The 18,893-nt window shown below is 27.5% G+C and overlaps 1 protein-coding gene across 5 annotated transcripts in view; it reads left to right on the top strand.

The window, feature by feature from the left end:
* The window catches only part of LOC129959472 (probable DNA-directed RNA polymerase subunit delta), a 74,843-nt gene extending 60,264 nt beyond the window's left edge, over positions 1–14,579 (top strand). For 4 of the 5 annotated variants that reach the window (XM_056072316.1, XM_056072317.1, XM_056072319.1 and 1 more), the window contains 3 exons: positions 1,819–1,903; positions 10,284–10,526; positions 14,365–14,579. In XM_056072316.1, coding sequence (XP_055928291.1) covers positions 1,824–1,903; positions 10,284–10,526; positions 14,365–14,428 — 387 coding nt within the window. In that variant the 5' untranslated portion in view covers positions 1,819–1,823 and the 3' untranslated portion in view covers positions 14,429–14,579. The remainder of the gene's footprint in view (positions 1–1,818; positions 1,904–10,283; positions 10,527–14,364) is intronic. The other variant, XM_056072320.1, reaches the window with a different exon arrangement.
* The last annotated feature ends 4,314 nt before the right edge of the window (positions 14,580–18,893 follow it).

The following is an 18,893-nucleotide window of genomic DNA, read 5'->3' as shown; positions in this document are numbered from 1 at the left end:
TACTCATTTTATACAAAGAGTATAGTAATTGTCAGTGTCGTAGAGTCAAACAAATATTATGGGCTCATTTTGTATTTGTTCAAAATTATTTACTGTTCCAACTTTTTACGTCTAATAAAAAAATGAATATATACGTCATTTCATGTGGTCCCAATAAATAATCCTTCTAATTAAAGCATGAGTTTAATTGTGTATAATTTACGAAGGTTCCGTTTTGAAGCTATACGAAAAGGCACTATGGTACAATCCTCAATAATTTGAACCATGATCAGATGTCGAGAATGACACCTTAGCATTCAAAGCCTCTTTGCCTCTCTCCAAATAACCACACCTCACCAGCATTTAATTAAAGAGAATTATGGAAGAGTTATAGTGTAAAATTATACATAAAAGAATTGCAAAAGTTCAATAAATATTACAATGAAAACAGAAAATGTTAAATTTGCCATATGATGTACATCCAACTTTACTTTAATTTTATTTAATCAAGAATCTTGATATATTTAATAACAAAATATCCGCTTGAAGTTCAAAATTTTGCTAGAAACAGATTCTAAATATATCAAAGGGAAAGAGGCATATTTGCAAATGCAGAAGAGGTAAATAAAAAAAATTCCTTGCTAAATAAATAATGATTCTTATTAACATGTATCAATTATTTTTTACCTGTGATTTTCATTCATATAAAATTTCCATTTATTCTATATTTTTACTTTTACTGATTCCCCCTATTTAATAAATTTTATTTCATGCTGTTTCACGTGCAAAACATTTCCACGAATATAACTCTCAGCTAGTGACTTATTCCATAATTATCAAAAGCGGTCGATCGAAATTTTTATTTATAGAAAATTTTATATAAATAAACTCTAATAAGGTAAGGAACGGAAAGAGGAGATAGAATTACAATCGGATATAGAATTGCAATCTTAATGCGTGGGTAAAAATAATATTTCTTTCCAAGAACCCAGCTCATGTTTTGTTGAAGTTTTTTATATATAAAAAAATTGTTTTCCCCATTTTGGGAAGTTGAAAAACAAGCATAGGTTATAAAGCAGATACAAACGAGCATAGAATATCAGTCTAAATTTGTCTCTCATCGAGAGTGGACATCATCGAGAGTTATCCGTTGGCCACTAAGCTTGGTCTTCTTAGTTACGTCTGCTATAGAGCTTTAGTGCTGTAATTGTCTCCATTTTTAAAATAATAATATCTTAAATATTTCATTTTGAAATTTAACCCTGGATATAATTTTAAATAATAGTATTTGAATTATTCAATTTGTTGTCGTTGACTTGTACTCTTGGTAAGTTTGAATAGAATTTTAAATATGAAAAGTGTGGAATTGTTTATTTAATTTTTTTTAGTAATATTTTCAAAACTTTGTATTCAATTTAAGAATTAAGTTTTCGTCTACATTTGTTTGATACTAATATTTAACGTAGTGTTGTAATATATATATATATATATATGTATATATATTCTTTTTCTCTTTTAAATCGTAGCTTTATTTATAAAATACCTCTTGGATATATTTAAAACTACTATAATGCCATTCAGTTCTATCAAATTATTAAAGAGTTGTACTTTCTAAAAATGATGTTTATTTTTATCAAATGTTTTTATGATACAAACGGCAAGAACACCACATCATAGTTAGTAATTTTGATAAAGTGAAGTCTCAGTGATATTTTATTCAATTTTATGGTAGGATATAATTGAATAATGAAATAATTTCATTGCAATCAGCATTAATCAGAAATAATTTCATTGCAATCAGCATTTTCAGCAAGCTATAAATTTTCATTGTCATTTTAGATGCAATGGCCGATTTCCAGAATTTCGTAATTGACTGGAGCACTGTTTTTGTTCTGAGTTTGATGATCGGAATAGTTATCGTCAGGTAAGTAAAAGCAATATTTTAATAAATTCATGTGATTACCTTTTAGACTTGTCGAAATAATGAGTAATTTGCTTAAAGCATTCATTATAAATTATTTAGTACTCTCAAATCTTGTTATTGTCTTAATTCTCTAAACATTGTTTTAAAAATATAAATTGTACTTTGCTGTAAATACTTGTGAACTAATAGCATTTAAGCGTTTTGATTAATAAAAAATAGCATACTTATTGAAATTTTGCATATTACATTTTAAAAGTCATATATGAAGCTCAGTAGTTGATGACTTAAAAAAATCAAAGTGGAAAATGGACAGAAATAATATAAATATATGTTAATAATGTGATGGATTTATGATGTACTTTATAATGATATATACAGAAAGTAATAATAACATCCTTTAATGATATTGTATATATATCATACTTGAAATTAAATCATCTATGAATTTAAATGTATCGAAAGGCGCATGGTTTATTTTATAACAATTTTATGAATTATTTAAATTTTCATAAACAGAATTTTCATTTCTAGCTTGTGTGTACTTTGATTAGATTTTCAGTGTATGATAAGTTAAGTATTATTAATGAATTCAATAGATATAAGTAAAATGCTTTCGCCATGTTATATTTTGCAAAAAATCTATTGATTACATTCTTCTCTTTGTCTTCAATTGTACTATTAGATTATCCAGGTTATTAAACTACTAATTATAATTACTTTTATTATAAAATTTTTAATACCTTAAAGCGATTGTAAGTAGCATTTTTTAAGTGCTTTTACTTCAATATGACTTACTTTTTTTAAATCTTGATTTATTTATTTTATTTGTAATACTTAGATTTAAGATTTTTACAACACGCAAGTGTGACACCATCGTTAACAAAACATCTACGCCTTAAATTCCACTGTTTATGTATCATTGTTGTAGGGGCTTTTAAAATATTTTCTTCTCGTGTATTATTTCCACGAAAGGGTTAATTTTGAGCAATATTGGTATTTATATTTTTATGTTTATTGACTGCATTGAAAAGCACATTTCAATTATAGCTCAATAGATGACAACATGATAGCAGTAAACAAACCAAGAAGTAAATGCTTTGAATTTCTGCGCGTTTTGGGATTCGCAAGATATTTTTCATTTCAATTTCTCAGGACTAGAACTATTGTATTCTGCTGAGGAGTGATACGTATTAATATAGATGAGAGCATTTCCGGAATTCTTTGGTAATTTTTGACTCCGATTTACGTCCGTGCTAGATGCATTTTCTTTCGACTTTTAACCCTTCCCCCTCCCTTCCAGTTGTCGTTTTGATTCGTACTATTTTTGTACGAATATTTTACTATACTAATTTTTCGTACTAAAGCTATGTATTTATTGCTCATACGGCTAGTTCGAGTGGCGAATAAAGCTTTCAAGAATTGTAATTAGAATATTTTATATAATGCTATTAAATATTGTGATCAAAACGCTGCAACCGGAAAACTAATTATTCTGGACACACATCTTACTAAAGGCATCAATCAAATTGCCTACTTTTCTTTGAACAACGTCAGTAAATAGAACTGTCCAACACTGTTTGTAATACTGGACGAAGTAATAAACTCGCCGATGCGAATTTCCAGCTTTTGCTTGAACGTCGAGAGACTTATGCAGGCTTTGTATTTATGTGTGCGAATAAAACTAAGCATGAATAGTAGTTAGCTATGGAATTTTAAATTTCACGCTTTATTTACATTTTTTTTATATTTGGATCGGTAGCAGAGATCAAGGATTAGAGGTCTGCGATTTTCATTATACTTTCACATAACGGGGCAGTTGAGAGTTAATTCTTGTTTTATTTCTATTCAGCCATTTCTAATTATTAATTATTCATATTAAAATTTTAAATAAATTGGTAACATAAATAATGGGACCGATTACAATAAAATTCCAATTATCTTGTTTAAATGGGATCATTTCTAATTCGGATAATCAAATATCCGGGTAATTGACGAAAAAGTGATATCCCATTGGCGAAAAATATAAATAAATTTGCTTATAACACATTAAATCAATGGCTACAAAAACAATGCTGTTTATTTTGTGTATACTTACATACCGTATTACATTAAAATTGCTTGAATGTATCAGCCAAAATCAATTGTTTTACTGTCTTTATTCGGAAAGACTTTGCTAACGGATTTCTTTTAATTTTTTTTTCCCTCAAGCCATTTTGGGGAATTAGAGTTCGACTGTTTTTACAGATACTGTACCTGCTAATAAAACATTATTAATAGTGTCCAGATCATCATTTCTTTTGTAGATTTCTACTTTTCGAACCGTTTTACTTATTTTTAACTGTTAGAATTCTCTTTTTGTACTTGAGATAATGAAATTTAATTTCACTTTGAGAGAATTTCCCGCGCTCCAATAGAAATATGTTGTGCGTTTGATTTCTATTGTCTGTTTTTGGGTACTGAGTTTAATTTAAGTTGTGGAAGACTATATATTTTCTAAAGCTTTTAGTGACAAAATTGCATCGTAAATTTCAAATCAAAAATCAAATTTTCAAGTCTGTGGAGTTTCATGGCCTAAAAGATGTTTTATTCATCGTCAAAAAACTCTTGACAATTTTTTGCATTTATCAGCGATCCTATAAATAGTTTAAGTCTGTTAGTAACTGTATTTATAATGTTTCATTGAAAACATGTTATATTAATTGCTATTAAAATTTAACATATCCTATGCTATGGTTTACGCCTGTAATTCCAATGATCTAGCTAATTAGATTATTTTCTATCTCTTAACTGTAATAGAAAAAGGCTCATCTAATGAAATAGTACGTATAAACTAATTAGATAGTTGAGGTGTACGACAAGCTTAAACTCTATCGAATAAATCGGTAATGCGCCGTAGATTAAACCAATAGTCGTAGATTCATTCCTACCCCTTAACTTTCACGACGTGTTTTTTTCTTCTCTTGAATGCATAATTGATTTTTTTAAAATAATTTTAATTTCTGATAGTTTTTCTTTAAAGTTTTGTCTGTAAAATTCGATACTTTACCAGATTTTACTCTTTTTTCCAAACATAGTTTGTTATCAGAAACATTTAAAGTAACTCGAACCTTCTTTCCCTTATAAGCTTTATAAATCTAAAAGAATAAATATTTGTTTCGAGAAGTTTCAAATTATTGCTACAGAGGAAATATTAAATTGAAGAGAATGTCAGATACCTACAAATATCGTTGATCCACCACATTATGTTGCAAACGATGCTTAATCTGCAGGTTTAAGATTTAAGTTTAATTTAAAAAAGAATGCATTGTGATAACTAAAGGCAAATCCAGAGTTTCCAATAATAATTTTTGTTCCATTTATGTCATGTTCGATGGACCATGAAATCTTGAATTGTGGTCAGATGTTAAGGATGACATTCGTATCGGTACCCTTCTTCAAGCTTCTACCAATGGGATAATGGCTACTAGCATTTTCAATATACGAGGCAGAACATAATGATTCATTTAATAAAAATCATTAACAAATTTCATTAACAAACAGTTCATTTCTAATCTATGAAAATATGCAGATCGATATATAAATAAGTTAAATTACCTTCTCTTAAATAACATCTGGATGTATTCTAAGAGTTTAATAGAACTGAAAAAATGAAATGGAAGTTTTGCCAAGTTTATCTTGGTTTCTGCAGAATGACTCACATTTTAAGAATAACAAAGATAACTTCAGTAATTTTTTCCCTTTTTCTGGGGAATATTTGAAATGATGGATAGAGAATGTTAAGTAGATATTAGATGGCATAACCTTAATTAATAATGCTGGTGGAAAAATTATTGTCCTGTTATAAATCGGATCTGTTTTCAACCATATTTCTGAGATTGCAGACCTGCAATTAAAATAAAACTTCGTTATTTTCCAAGATATAGGAATCTCAGTGATAACTAATTATTATATTAATAAATAGTTATCATTGATATTTTGGATATAATATTGAAAATTTATAAAAAATATTTTGGATATACTATTGAATAAAAAAGAACCTGCTTCTAAGTAGATGTATAACATAAATTATATAAAATGTTTTAATTTTATTTTCAAGTTAATAAAATTTCTCGTGTTATAATCTGTAGATCATTTCATCTGCGAAACAAATTTGAATTTTACTTCACTTTTTTTAAAGTATATGATTAAAAGGTTAAATATTTAAGATTATTTATGTCTCTACCGAATTTTCTAAATGTGTTCCAAACATTCATATTCTTACTTTAAAAATATTTTGTTATCTAAAGCTAAAATTAAAAGCTTAATATTTACTAAATTCTCATACTTTGTCAGCCGTTTTACTTTCTGCATTAAATTTAATTTTACAACTAAAATACCTACCATATTTCTTATTAATTCTGGAAGGAAAAGTGTAATTATTATAACAACTTCAAATAGTACATTGAAAATTCGTTTTATTTTTTCAATTTTTCCTATCATTCTATTCATTTTGTGATAAAATGAAATATATTTTTATTAAAAATGATTTTAATAAAGCATAATTTTAATAAAAATAACGAAATAGAAATTATAATAAAATAAATCCATGACTAACATTTATTTTAATTGGTTTATGATTTATTATTTTATTGAGTTATTTTCTATATTATATTTTATGATATATGATTGAAAAGGAATAAACTGTACTTGTATGCAAATACTTATATAATAGCGTGATTTAAAAAAAAAAAAAAAAAACTTATTTTTTTAAGCTTTCTTATTTAAAAAACAACTTTCGAACTAAAGGCTTCAATTCTTATATGTCACAAAAAAATTACCATACTAATTGCTTTAATAAACTGGACTAGAATTGGAATCATTGATCGAAATCCTTCTTTTCCTTTCCAGTGAATTCTTTATATCGATTATTTTCATACAGCGCCTCCTTATGGAGAGTGCGGCGAGTCTTTCCTGCAAAAATAATATTTCTTATCTTCTTAAAGAACTGACCTTTGCCGGGAAAAGGGGGAGGGGTATGCTTTATAAAGATCAAATTTCCAGCTTGTTATCGTTAAAGAAAGACAATTTTTACTAAGAATAAAGCATCTTCAACCAGCTCACTGGGTGTATGGTAGGAATACCTCTTCTGCACTTAGAGGCTTGGCGGGTCTTTAAAAAATATTATATGATTTTTTAAAATATATATTATAATATATTAATATTTGGACAAACCATTCATTATTAAGGGGTTTGTGACCCAGATATTTTGGATTATTTTTCCTCTATAAAAAGACTTTTGACAAAATATAAATTAATTAAAATGAATTCGATTATTAAAAGTTCTGTCTTTCAGATGTACACGGATAGACCATGTATATAGGCCAATGCGCATTATTAAATGTCAAATTTTATTTAAAGTTTTTTTTGTTTCAAATAAAAAAAAAATCACAACATCGTTTAAAGTCCGAGCTTGCAGCTAATAATTTTGTTGTGGGCTAAGTTTTGGAAGAAGGCTTAAAAGTTAATAAAGATAAAGATATCCTCTATTTAGGTTCTTCAGAGTCACACACATAATAAGGTTTTGTTGTTAAAAAAAATATATGTCAAATAATTGAATATGTCGGCATATCCTGGCTGAAAACTAATGCCGGTGACTCTGATAATGAGACGAAGTCGATGCCAATTTCATTTGAAAAAAATATTTCTGAATTCCATATTTTCTAATAATAGTCCCATTATTTCTTTTAAGAAATGATTAGAGATTTATCACGAGCATGAGATTTCATGAGAACATGAGAGTTCGAATAATATTCGTAAACTGACTGAAGAAGATCTTCTTTCATTTTACAAAGACTTAAATGCGATTTTGCAAAAAGATAACGATTGCATTGATTTATTTAATAAATTCAAAATTTGTCATTGAGTTTTGTCTTTTAGAATCACAATATAACCATGTTTATTTTTAAAAAATATTTGAGCTGTATCCAAATTTTGTTACTGCTCTGAAAATTGTATTGACTTTGCCAATTATCAACACATTTACTGAACACTCTTTCTGGAATTTGAAGATAATAATAATAACTTATTTGAAACCCAACATTAGTCAAAAACTATTTTATTCTTTACTCATTTTATTTATTGAATTGAAATAAGTTTTTTTCTCCCCTTCAAGAAACGAAAAATATGATGATATTTCCAAGGGATTTGCTATAGACAAAACATGTAAAATGAAGCAAAAACCGTATATTGTAGCTTCATTCCTATAAGAGGCATACATAATGGCGTTATATAAATATCTGAAACAATATTTTTTATTTGATTTTTAATTGATTAATATTATCACATTCTACGTGGTTTGAGATAAATGGAGGGCTTAGCACTCAAGAAGAACCGAGAAAATACATATTATAACAGTGAGTTTTGTTATAATGGTGGGCAAAGAAATGAGTTCATAGCATTGCCGTTTATCAGGCTTTTTTGTTATTCGGTCTGCCCTTCCGCCACATTAGGCTGGATACTAGGAATTGTACTGTATTAAAGTAAGTCCAATATATTGTTTAAATTTTAGTGATAGTTAAATTCGTTGGCAAATCAATGAAAATAAAATTTTATCATTAGAGTTATTAACGGATTAAAACTTTTGAATATTGAATAATTATAAGAAGACTTTTGAATATATCCAATAATTATAAGAAGTTATTTAAAGTTATTTAACGATGAATAAGAAATTTTGTAGAGTAGGGAGCTAGTCAGATTTGATTAAAAGTTTGATTAAATTGAATTGAGTTGATTAGAAATTTGAAGTGTAATTTCATCATTGAATGCTAAAGTGAATAACTTGTCTCCAGAAAATAATAACAAATTTATAGAAAGGCTGCATTCAAAACTAAACAATGCAGTTTAACTTAATAATGTCGCATGCCTTCGCCGAATTACTGAAAAGTGTATCAAGGAACATATATTTATTATAGGAAATACAGAAAAAAAATATTTGTTATTTTTAAGAAAATTGTTAATTAATATTATTTTTATTAATTTAAATAAAATGCAACAAATGGAATTTATTGATAGAGATATTAATATTATTAATGATATGAAAATTATATTATTATAAATAATAGTTTATTAAATTATTCGGTTAATAATTAAGTTTTAATATTTAAAACGTTATTATTAAAGTAATTTTCTGCAATAATTCCATTTGAGTTTCAGATCCGTACCTAGGAACGGATCTGCGATTCTGGAACCGTGAAGTGAACGGTCCGACCCATTTCTACTTTCTACCGAGCTTCGTGGGTCTCTCTCTCTTTTCCTTTTTTTTTTTCCCCCTATCTTATTAAGTATCTTTAAAAATAAAATTTTTATAATAAAACCCTCAACGTTACGCTCAATATATTTTGTTTGTTACTTAACTATCATTTCAGCCGAATAGAAGATAAAAGGCCATCGAGCCTAGGAGCTTCTAAAAATCCCCATATCATTGGCATTGGGTCTCTCTCTCTCCCCCTCAAACTCCCCCTACTCTCTCTCTCCCCCTCAAACTCCCCCTACTCTCTCTCTCCCCCTCAAACTCCCCCTACTCTCTCTCTCCCCCTCAAACTCCCCCTACTCTCTCTCTCCCCCTCAAACTCCCCCTACTCTCTCTCTCCCCCTCAAACTCCCCCTACTCTCTCTCTCAAACCTTCTTCTCTGCTTGACGATTGATTTTCTCATCTCTCTCTCTTTCAAACCTTCTTCTCTGCTTGACGATTAATTTTCTCATCTCTCTCTCTTTCAAACCTTCTTCTCTGCTTGACAATTAATTTTCTCATCTCTCTCTCTTTCAAACCTTCTTCTCTGCTTGGCGATTAATTTTCTCATCAGGCTCTTCAGAAGGGTCACTAAATGATAGTGGCGCCTTACATCCATGTTTGGAAATACTTATCAGTGAAAAGAAATTTTTTCCCAACTGAAAAGGAATATAAATTCTTTTTAGAATTGCTAATATTCACTCACGATCAGTTTTGAAAGTAATCACTGCGATCATAGTATTTACCGAAATAGGAAAGCAGGTAATAAAGAAACGATGCAAAGTATCAGGAAAAAAATCAAAGTTGTAATTGTTCTTTTTTTTTTTTTTTTTTTTTCTATCGTGTTTTCAGAAATACCTATGTTGCTATAAAACCTGTTTTTCCTCCTGGTCCGAATAAACTTAGACCTTGTTTATGTGGATCGGTATATCATTTAAGTTTAATGCCTCCATACAAAATTAGTTTTTTTTTTTCGCTTTATTTAAGTGTAAATATTCAGATCGACGTCCTTTATTGATCCTAGACCGAGCATTAATAAAGGACGGAATATAAATGGATGAAATATTTTTCCGAAAATGGAAAATACTCATACTTTCTTTATTTGTTTACAGAGCGTTTTTCTTATATGATGCGCTATACAGAGGTGACGATTTATTTCAAGAGGATGATGAATTTGAAGACATTGAAGCTGCGCAAAGTGATGATGAATTTGAAGACAATGAAGATGCGCACAGTGGTGATGAATTTGAAGACAATGAAGATGCGCACAGTGGTGATGAATGTGAAGACATTGAAGTTGCGCACAGTGGTGATGAATTGTTAGATGATGATAATGGCAGTTACAGGGAGTATGTGTAAGACATGCCAATGAAATTTCAATAATTTTAATTCCTTTCTAGCTTTTAAGTAGCTTCTTAACAAGAAACTCTTTTAGGGACGACTATATTTTTCACATGCTAACTGAAACAGTGAATCTCCTCATAAAATAAATAAATAAATAAATAGAAGCATCAGTTTTCATTTTTAAAAAATGTTTGAAATTTCAATGATATAATAATTTTTTTTTTTTAAGTTTTCGCTTCATCAAATTAAAAAAATTAAGTAACACATCTATTTTAGTTTTTTTTTAAATATTGTGTAATAAAAATTTAATGTAACTTGTATAGAATTAAATTTGGATTAAAAATTTAGTTATTACCAATTGGAAAAACCTTGCAATAATCGAAAACTTAAAGGTCCTACACCGACAAATGTCCCAACATTCTTCCTGATACCAGCAGCCTTTCAAAAACCACTCCCTCTTCCGTAGAAGCAGATTCTTTTCATCGTTAGGCCAGTGGCGTAGTGAGGGTGGACAAGGGGGTTTAGACATGCCCCTAATGTGTCTTGAGAATACGCCATGAAGGAAAGTTTTTCATATATTTAATGATTGTAAAACCAAAAGAGATAAGAATGGGACTAGGAGTGGGGTGAAAAATAATTGCTCGGTTTCGGACGCTATTTATTCTTTATTTCACTGATAAATCCAAGCGCATACATGCTATTTTTAATTGTTCTACTATTTAGTTGTAAATCAAAAGTTTATGTGATTAACTTGGAGAGAGTGCACACCTTTATCGAAGATTCTTTTACAAATCAATAGACTGCACTAGTCGCCATTTTTGATGATTAAATGGACAATTTTTGATAAACAAAACAAATTATAAGGCAAATACAGGCACGCTATAAATTCAACTCCACGCCTCTCATTGACTTTTGAAGATCATGAAATCGGCTTCAATTGGTTATAACAAACGAAACGAAGTTATTACTTTAATGTAATTTAATGAAACATGATAAATTTTAAAATTATTTAGATTTTTTTAAGAAGCTATTCTGTTTTTATTAAAAGTAAATGAGTTTTTTAATAGTTATAATATGCAATTTTAATTAGTTTAATCGATATTTTTGATAAGTGAAATGCTTTGAATTCAATAATTTTATTGTACTATCCACAGTTCTCATTGTTAATTTATTTCTGAAAAAAAATTATATTTATTGTATAAAAACCATAAGGAAGTATTTCATTTTTTCCGTGAAATTTTCTTAATCAAGACTGTTGAATAACAGTTATTTTTTACACTTCATTCAATGTTCCATAAAGCTCAGAAACAAAATTATTTTAATAAAAAAACATATGAAACATACTGAAGTATGAACTGTAAAAATAAATTAAAATTATTTACTACTGAACCTTAACGCAATGTAATCAATGCGTCTTTTCATTTATTTTCTACTTCTTTTTCTTTTAATGAATCACAGTTTATTACAAAGCATTTTTTCAATTATCTCTCTCTCTCTCTCTCTCTCTCTTTGATATTTGAAAGTTTTTTAAAGGCTGAATTCATGTATAAAAAGAAAGCTCGGATTAACTGTTGCACGATGTGCTTTCATACCGGAAATAGATAAAAATTGACTATTAAATAAATTCGAACCTCTTAGTTCGAAGCTACCGGGGCAAAAAAAATCGATTTATTCAAAAACAGGAATTAAAAAAAAATGACTTCTAAAACAAGTACAGAAAAAAAGACAAAAACAATTTTTATATTAAAAATAGAAATAAAGATTTATTTTTAGTATTTACCAATTTTAATGAATAATGCATAGTTGATAAATAAAAAGTGAGGAATTTCAATGCATAAAGTAATAGTAATTATTACCTAAAAATGTAATAATTTAAAAATAATTCTAATAATAAATTGTAATTTTAGAAAGAAACACGTTATACATCGCATTGAATACAAAAATGGTTCAATACAACTTTAAAATAAGCTGTACAATTCATATCTAACTTATTCAAAGTTTTTTAAAAAGGGAAAAATGTTCTGCTGCCTTTTTAATTGAATACAGGGCACGGTTATAAAATACACAAGTGAATTAAAAGCCTTAAAAGTTATTCATTGACGATAACTGAGGTTTAAGATAAGAACAATTTAACTAACAAAAAAACATAGTTTTCGAAGATTTTCTTTTCTGACATTCCATTAAGATAATAAAGCATTTGACAAGCTGAAACTGAATTAAAGAAATTTAGAGAAAAAATAAGTCGTTTAGCTATACAAGATAAAAAAAAAATCTTTCATAGGGCCTCTTGCGCTCTTATAACAGAAATACACAACGAGCAAACGGTTATTTTTTTGGTATAATCATATACACGGGCTATTCAGACGACTAAACATTTTAGTCGAAGTGAAATTAACTATGCACATAGCCCAATAAAATTGTTTATTTGGGAAGGGGGGAATCGTACAAATGGACCTGGCTTGAGATAAACAAGAGTGACCACTCCGTTCCGTTCGAAAGCACACCGAATATTTGAATCGTCGGAAAATCACAACAACATAGTCAGAATTTTGACTAAGACATAAGGACCACCAACAGCCACAGTACAGTCCCTCCCAAGGAAGTACGTCTCATCATTGGTAGGGGGTGCCCAAACCTACACCATTTCTGTACTAAACAAGGCGGCGAGAACCAACAACCATATTGAAATCTTCTCATCACCGAGCCTTAGGTGACCCCCAGGGGGGGATATGGCTTAAGATAACTGATAAAATCAGTAATCTAATACAGATTACGTCCATTTCCTTACATCAACTGTTGTCAATGCTCTAGACTATGATGTTCAAAATCCGGTTTTAGTTGCTAATCTCAGCTAAGTCACCGCTACTCCTACTTTCCAGATTTTTTTTTCTTTCAGTTTTATTCTTTCTCTCTCCCATTCCTGCAATAAATAAATAAAGGCAGTATAAATGCAGTAGCAGAGTGAACTGGGAATTAATACTTTAGTTCAAGTTTTAAATTATTTAGTATTTATCTAAAGAATTTTTTTATGATTGCAGAAAAGCAAGTCAAAACCTTTTAACTTTACCACTTCGTGAAAATTAATAATTATTATATTATTTATTAATAAAAAATGCTATCTTCTAATTATAGAAATCTGTTTAATTTATGTACAGAATGGTGAAAACAAGAATTCGGAATGATATAAAATTATATTAATATAAATTTATTTTAATTTTAATTAAAAAAAATATGAGGAAAAGTTGGGATATTTCCTGAAAAAATTCATCATTATTTTGAACTGAAACAAAGTGCAAATTTCATCGAGTTTTATTAACAAATTCCATTATTATTTTTTTACTTGTAATAATAAAAACTCTTGAAATGTGAAAAAAGAGAAATGACTAAATGAGAATAAGATAAAACAACAACAAAAAAGAAAAAGAGTAATTCAAAAAGATAATTTCAAAGCTAAACTAGAAAGAAAAAAAAAAAAAATTAAAACGTTTCACAACATTTTGCTGTAAAGGTGATAGTTTCAAAATTGGTTATAATCAGCTAATTTATATATAGAAGTGAAGAAAATCTATTTAACTCTTTCAGCTCTGAATTTTTTTCAATTTCTCAAATATGAAAGGTTAATTGATTTTTTTAAATGCATTTAAATTTGTTGAAAGTTAAATATGAAGAAAGCAACTAAAGACATTATATGGAGTGTGTCCATTTTCTTTTTTTTTAAATAAATAAATAATCAGATTTGCATTCCTTTTCACTTAGACAATATTTTTTAAACATTTTTTTTTTCAAATTTAAATAAATTTATGTATTTGCAGGAGTTTTCCGAAAATTAACTTATTTATATTTTTGTAGGGTATGTCATGCCGATTTGACGAGACGTACCGGAATAACTGAAAATCCTGAAGAAGAAAAATAGAGGTTTTCTTCTGATGCAGAAAAACGTATGAGAGATTCAACAATGGCAGGAGGCTTTCAGGATACATGTCATTTTTGCTTTCTCTGACGCCAATTCATTTTTTTTTTAATGTACCGCATATAAATGCGATGAAACTTTTGTTTTTGTATAATTTACATGACATATAATAAAAAAAATATCATGAAGTCATTGCAAATATCATAAAGTATATATATTTAAAATATCAATATATAAAATATATATGTTTAAAAACGCAGTTTTTTAAAATATTTTTTACAATAAAATTGATTGCTTTCATCTTTTCAAACAAATGTACAAAATAATTTATGTTTGACAATCCCATTATAAAAAATTGTGAATTATATGACACAAAATTTTTGAATTCAATTTAAATATAGCTTATAGTTACATGTTCAAGTATATAGTGTCATAAATTACAAATAATATACATTATATATCCCATTGTTTTATTAATTCTTTGTGATACCAAATGCAAAAGAGTCTAGAAAATAACTGCTTAGTCAAAGCGAACAGATATATATGATCAAACAACATAATATTTCTTAGGAATTTTAATTCAGTATGATTAAACTGCTATGTTAAATAGCAAAAATGGAAAAGACATTTGAAATAGAAAAGAATTTACAAAGAATGCCTCGCAAAAAACTCGAGGAATATCATTTTCAACTGAAAAATATATTAAGCAATTAATTAAAATAGATATTTTAGGTGGTAAAAGTACCTAGTATTAAAGGAATAATTCATTGAGGAATTTATACAAACTCATATTCAATTTATAATTAGAGAAAAATTAAAGCAATACTGACGTTTGGAATCCATAAATATTTTATTTCAAATAAACAATAGAGAAATTTTTTCCACATTACAGAAGAAAGCAGTAAAATCGTATTCTGTATTTTAAGCTACGCAATGAAAGAAATATATATTTATTCAAATCCTTAAGAAATTCTAAACTTGAATTATATAATGAAAGAGAAAAAAAAAGCATTCAATACAAGTAAAATTAGAATTATTTTTTAAATAAAACCAGAACATTATGAAGCAGCATCCAATTACATAATATTTCTTAAAAGTTATTTCTAGTTGTATAATTTTGACAACTAGACACATTTTTATTTACCACAATAAGTTTGAAAAAAAAAATGATGAAAACCTTCACTATAAATTCAGCTTTAAATTTCGTACTGAAGATTCATTAAAAGTGGAAGTTTGCTTGCAAATGAATACGCAAAGAGTCTTATCTTCATTTTAAGAATAATAAAATTATATAATTTTTATTAAAATTATTTGCATACTACCAATACAAGCTACCTACAAATTTAGTTTCAAAAATTTTAATTTAAGCACTGCGATGTAATGTTGAATGTAATGTAAAAAATTCAAGGGATAAGAAAAATTGCATATCTTTTTATACCTAGACATTTTTATGCTTATTTTAAAAATAATAATAAAAAAATGTTTGATAAAAAAATAAAAGAAGTTTTCAGAATGCTTAAGGACTATATAATATGTTTGGATGCGCAATATTTAATAGCAAAACATCAGCCGGATTCTGAAACTTTTCCCCGAAATTTTTTGAAAAAAAAGAAAAAAAAAAGTATTTTGATAAATAGAATGAAAATTCAAAACTGATAATTCAAAAAGCACTGACTCAAAATTGCAAAATGTTTACAGACTCTTCATTTCACGAGGAATAAAATGAAGTGTATACCTCAAAATTTTAGGCAGTAAATAAAACTATAAGAAAAAAATGGTTGCTAATAAGATGGATCAAGTAACTTAATTGTTTATTCTAGTGCTAATATCTGACTAATTATGAGAAACTTGAATCAGTAATTCAAGAAAAACTAAACAAAATTTTTATAGATACAATAAAATGTATGTACAATTTATGAAATATGTAATTTTATGCATTATCCACTTAACTTATGTTAAATAATACAAAACTATACAAAATTGCATGAAAAAATCTCTATATTTTTTAAGAAAAGTAGATACTCTTGGATTAACAATTTTTGAAAGCGAACAACTTATCTTACAATAACTTCTGCATTCAACCGTATAGAAAGAATGCAATGAATAAAAAAATGAAATAAGTCAAAGCTTTATTATTTCCTGAAGCGTTAAAATAAAATTAAAATTACGAAATAACTACATTTTTGTTATTTTGTAAGAAACAAAGTAAAGAATGTTTCTGCAAGTTTTAGATAGCAGAAAAAAGAAAAGAAAAGAAAAAGATCCAAAGTAGCGGTTAAAATGTAAGGCAAATTTAATAGAATAGTATTTCTTCTGGAGTATAATTGTTTCATAAGAAACTTAGAAAAGCGTGAATTAGTATGGGTCCCTAAAACTGATTTTTTAAAAACCTATTCTAGTTGAATGCACAGTATTTGAAAACAAATATAGGCTGGTTCCTTAAACCTTACTCAAGAATATTAAAGTATAAGCATATAGTATATGTGAAATCAAATAAATAACAATAACATTCTGATTTTATTATGCATTTAAATAAATTTAAGTAATGCTTTTCATTTCTTTCTACAGGTAGAAAATTAGATTTATTTAAGATTCAGAATTTTTTTTTTTTTTTTTTCGTTTTAAATTTTCATTTCTCTTTAAAACGATGAATGAAAATAATTTTATGAGGCAATTATAATGTTTTTGTGACACTGTAATATAACTGGCATATAGTTATTGAATATTTCGATGCTTGCCTTTTTTATATGTTTGAGTTTTAAAAATAATTAATTTTTTAAACAATTAATTTTGATCGTTGTCCTGCAAGATAAAAACTTTGACAATAGCAAATACAGCGTGGAGGTTACAGGTAAAGCATTAAACTACTTGAGGATATAAGGACTGCAACAGATTGTATTTGAACGTGAATGCTTTCTTGATCAACTGTTGAAAAATCGTTTATTCCATGAAAGAAGACTAAAGAATTGCTCTTAACCAAATTCCATTCAAATGTTAATGAAATGTTCTGCTATTACAATTTTTTTGAGTTTTTACATCATAGAATTACACAAATTATCTTTTTAAAAGAACAAATGCAGTCTTCTTGCAATATTTCCATAATTTTTAAAAAATATTCATTACCCAGCCGCCTTTGGATACCAGTTGATTCACTGAGATTAATGGCTGCTGAATTTTCAATGAAATATTTTGTGTATTTTCTCAGCAAAATATTTTTTAACTTCAAATTTTGATAGCCATATAAATCATATTGTTTTAGAAGCCTTATACTGTACTTTTCATTGTACTATATTTTTTCCTGATTATAGGTCTTCTTTCCTTATTTCCTCGTTATATGTCCAATAATATCGCTGAGAAGAGCATCATTATTTAAAAATGGGCGAACTTTAAAAAAAAATTCCACTATTGCTTGATTCTGAAATTAAATCTTAATTGTAAGTACAATGAAATTTCAAAATCTTTATGAAAATCATATCTTATACTGAAACCTATTCAACATAGAAAATGGGCCGATCATTCCTATCGTAATAATCAAAATTGAAGAAAACGCTAGGATCAAATCTTAGAAGCAACAACGTAAACAATTTGAATATCATTTCATCAACGAAATATATTGTTGTAAAATGAGCTCAATTTTTTTAATTGAAAAACTCTATGGCAAAAAATGGTATCTCTGAAAAAATAATTCTTTAAATTTTAAGATAATCAAAAAATGTTTTTGTGCTGTAAATTTTTTGGAAGTTTCAAAATTTTGATTAGTATTTAATTAAATAAAATTAAAATCAAAATCTACAAAACGTTGTTCAAAGTATACAATTCCACCCTCTAAAGTATGCCAAATTCGGTAACTTACCAAGCGATCTCGCCTGTAGAGCGCCAGAATAGACATCCACGGATTCATTTTTATTAGTAGTAGAGATTTGAGTTGCAACATCAAATTTTTCTATTGAAAGTTAAGTCAGACTTATTTCACTATTTCATTAATTTTTTTAAAATCCATTTGTGTGTGTGTGTGTGTGTGTGTGTGTTTGTTTGTTTTTTTGGAAAATACTTTAAACCCACATCACCTCTTAAATCGAGAATTCCACTTTGTTCTTAAGCTACAAGAATGGATTAAGTTATTTCAGGAATATTTTCTTTTATCTTTCTCTGTATGATTTTTAGGCAAGAAATATTTTTTTTTCAAGGGGGAGGGTTTCGATTTATCTTGTGGTGGTTTAAATATATTTAAATAATTATGCTTTAAATATAGATTGTTGCTACTTTAGTAATAATTAATGTTGCTATTTTAGACATACTATGAAACCCTTCTTTTAATTGCTACTGAAATTAGTTCCATATTTTAACATATTTTCAATTTAATAATCATGTCAATGATTTATTTTAATTTAATTTTTTATTTAACTCGTAAGGACCACGTGCTTTTAGTTACTTATTTTTTAGTATGTGTATAATGGAAAAACAATTA

This window comes from Argiope bruennichi, chromosome X1, assembly GCF_947563725.1.
Source record: "Argiope bruennichi chromosome X1, qqArgBrue1.1, whole genome shotgun sequence".
In the NCBI taxonomy this organism is placed as follows: Eukaryota; Metazoa; Arthropoda; class Arachnida; order Araneae; family Araneidae; genus Argiope; species Argiope bruennichi.
Note: the sequence above shows the minus strand (reverse complement) of the source record. Positions and strands in the feature narration are given on the sequence as shown.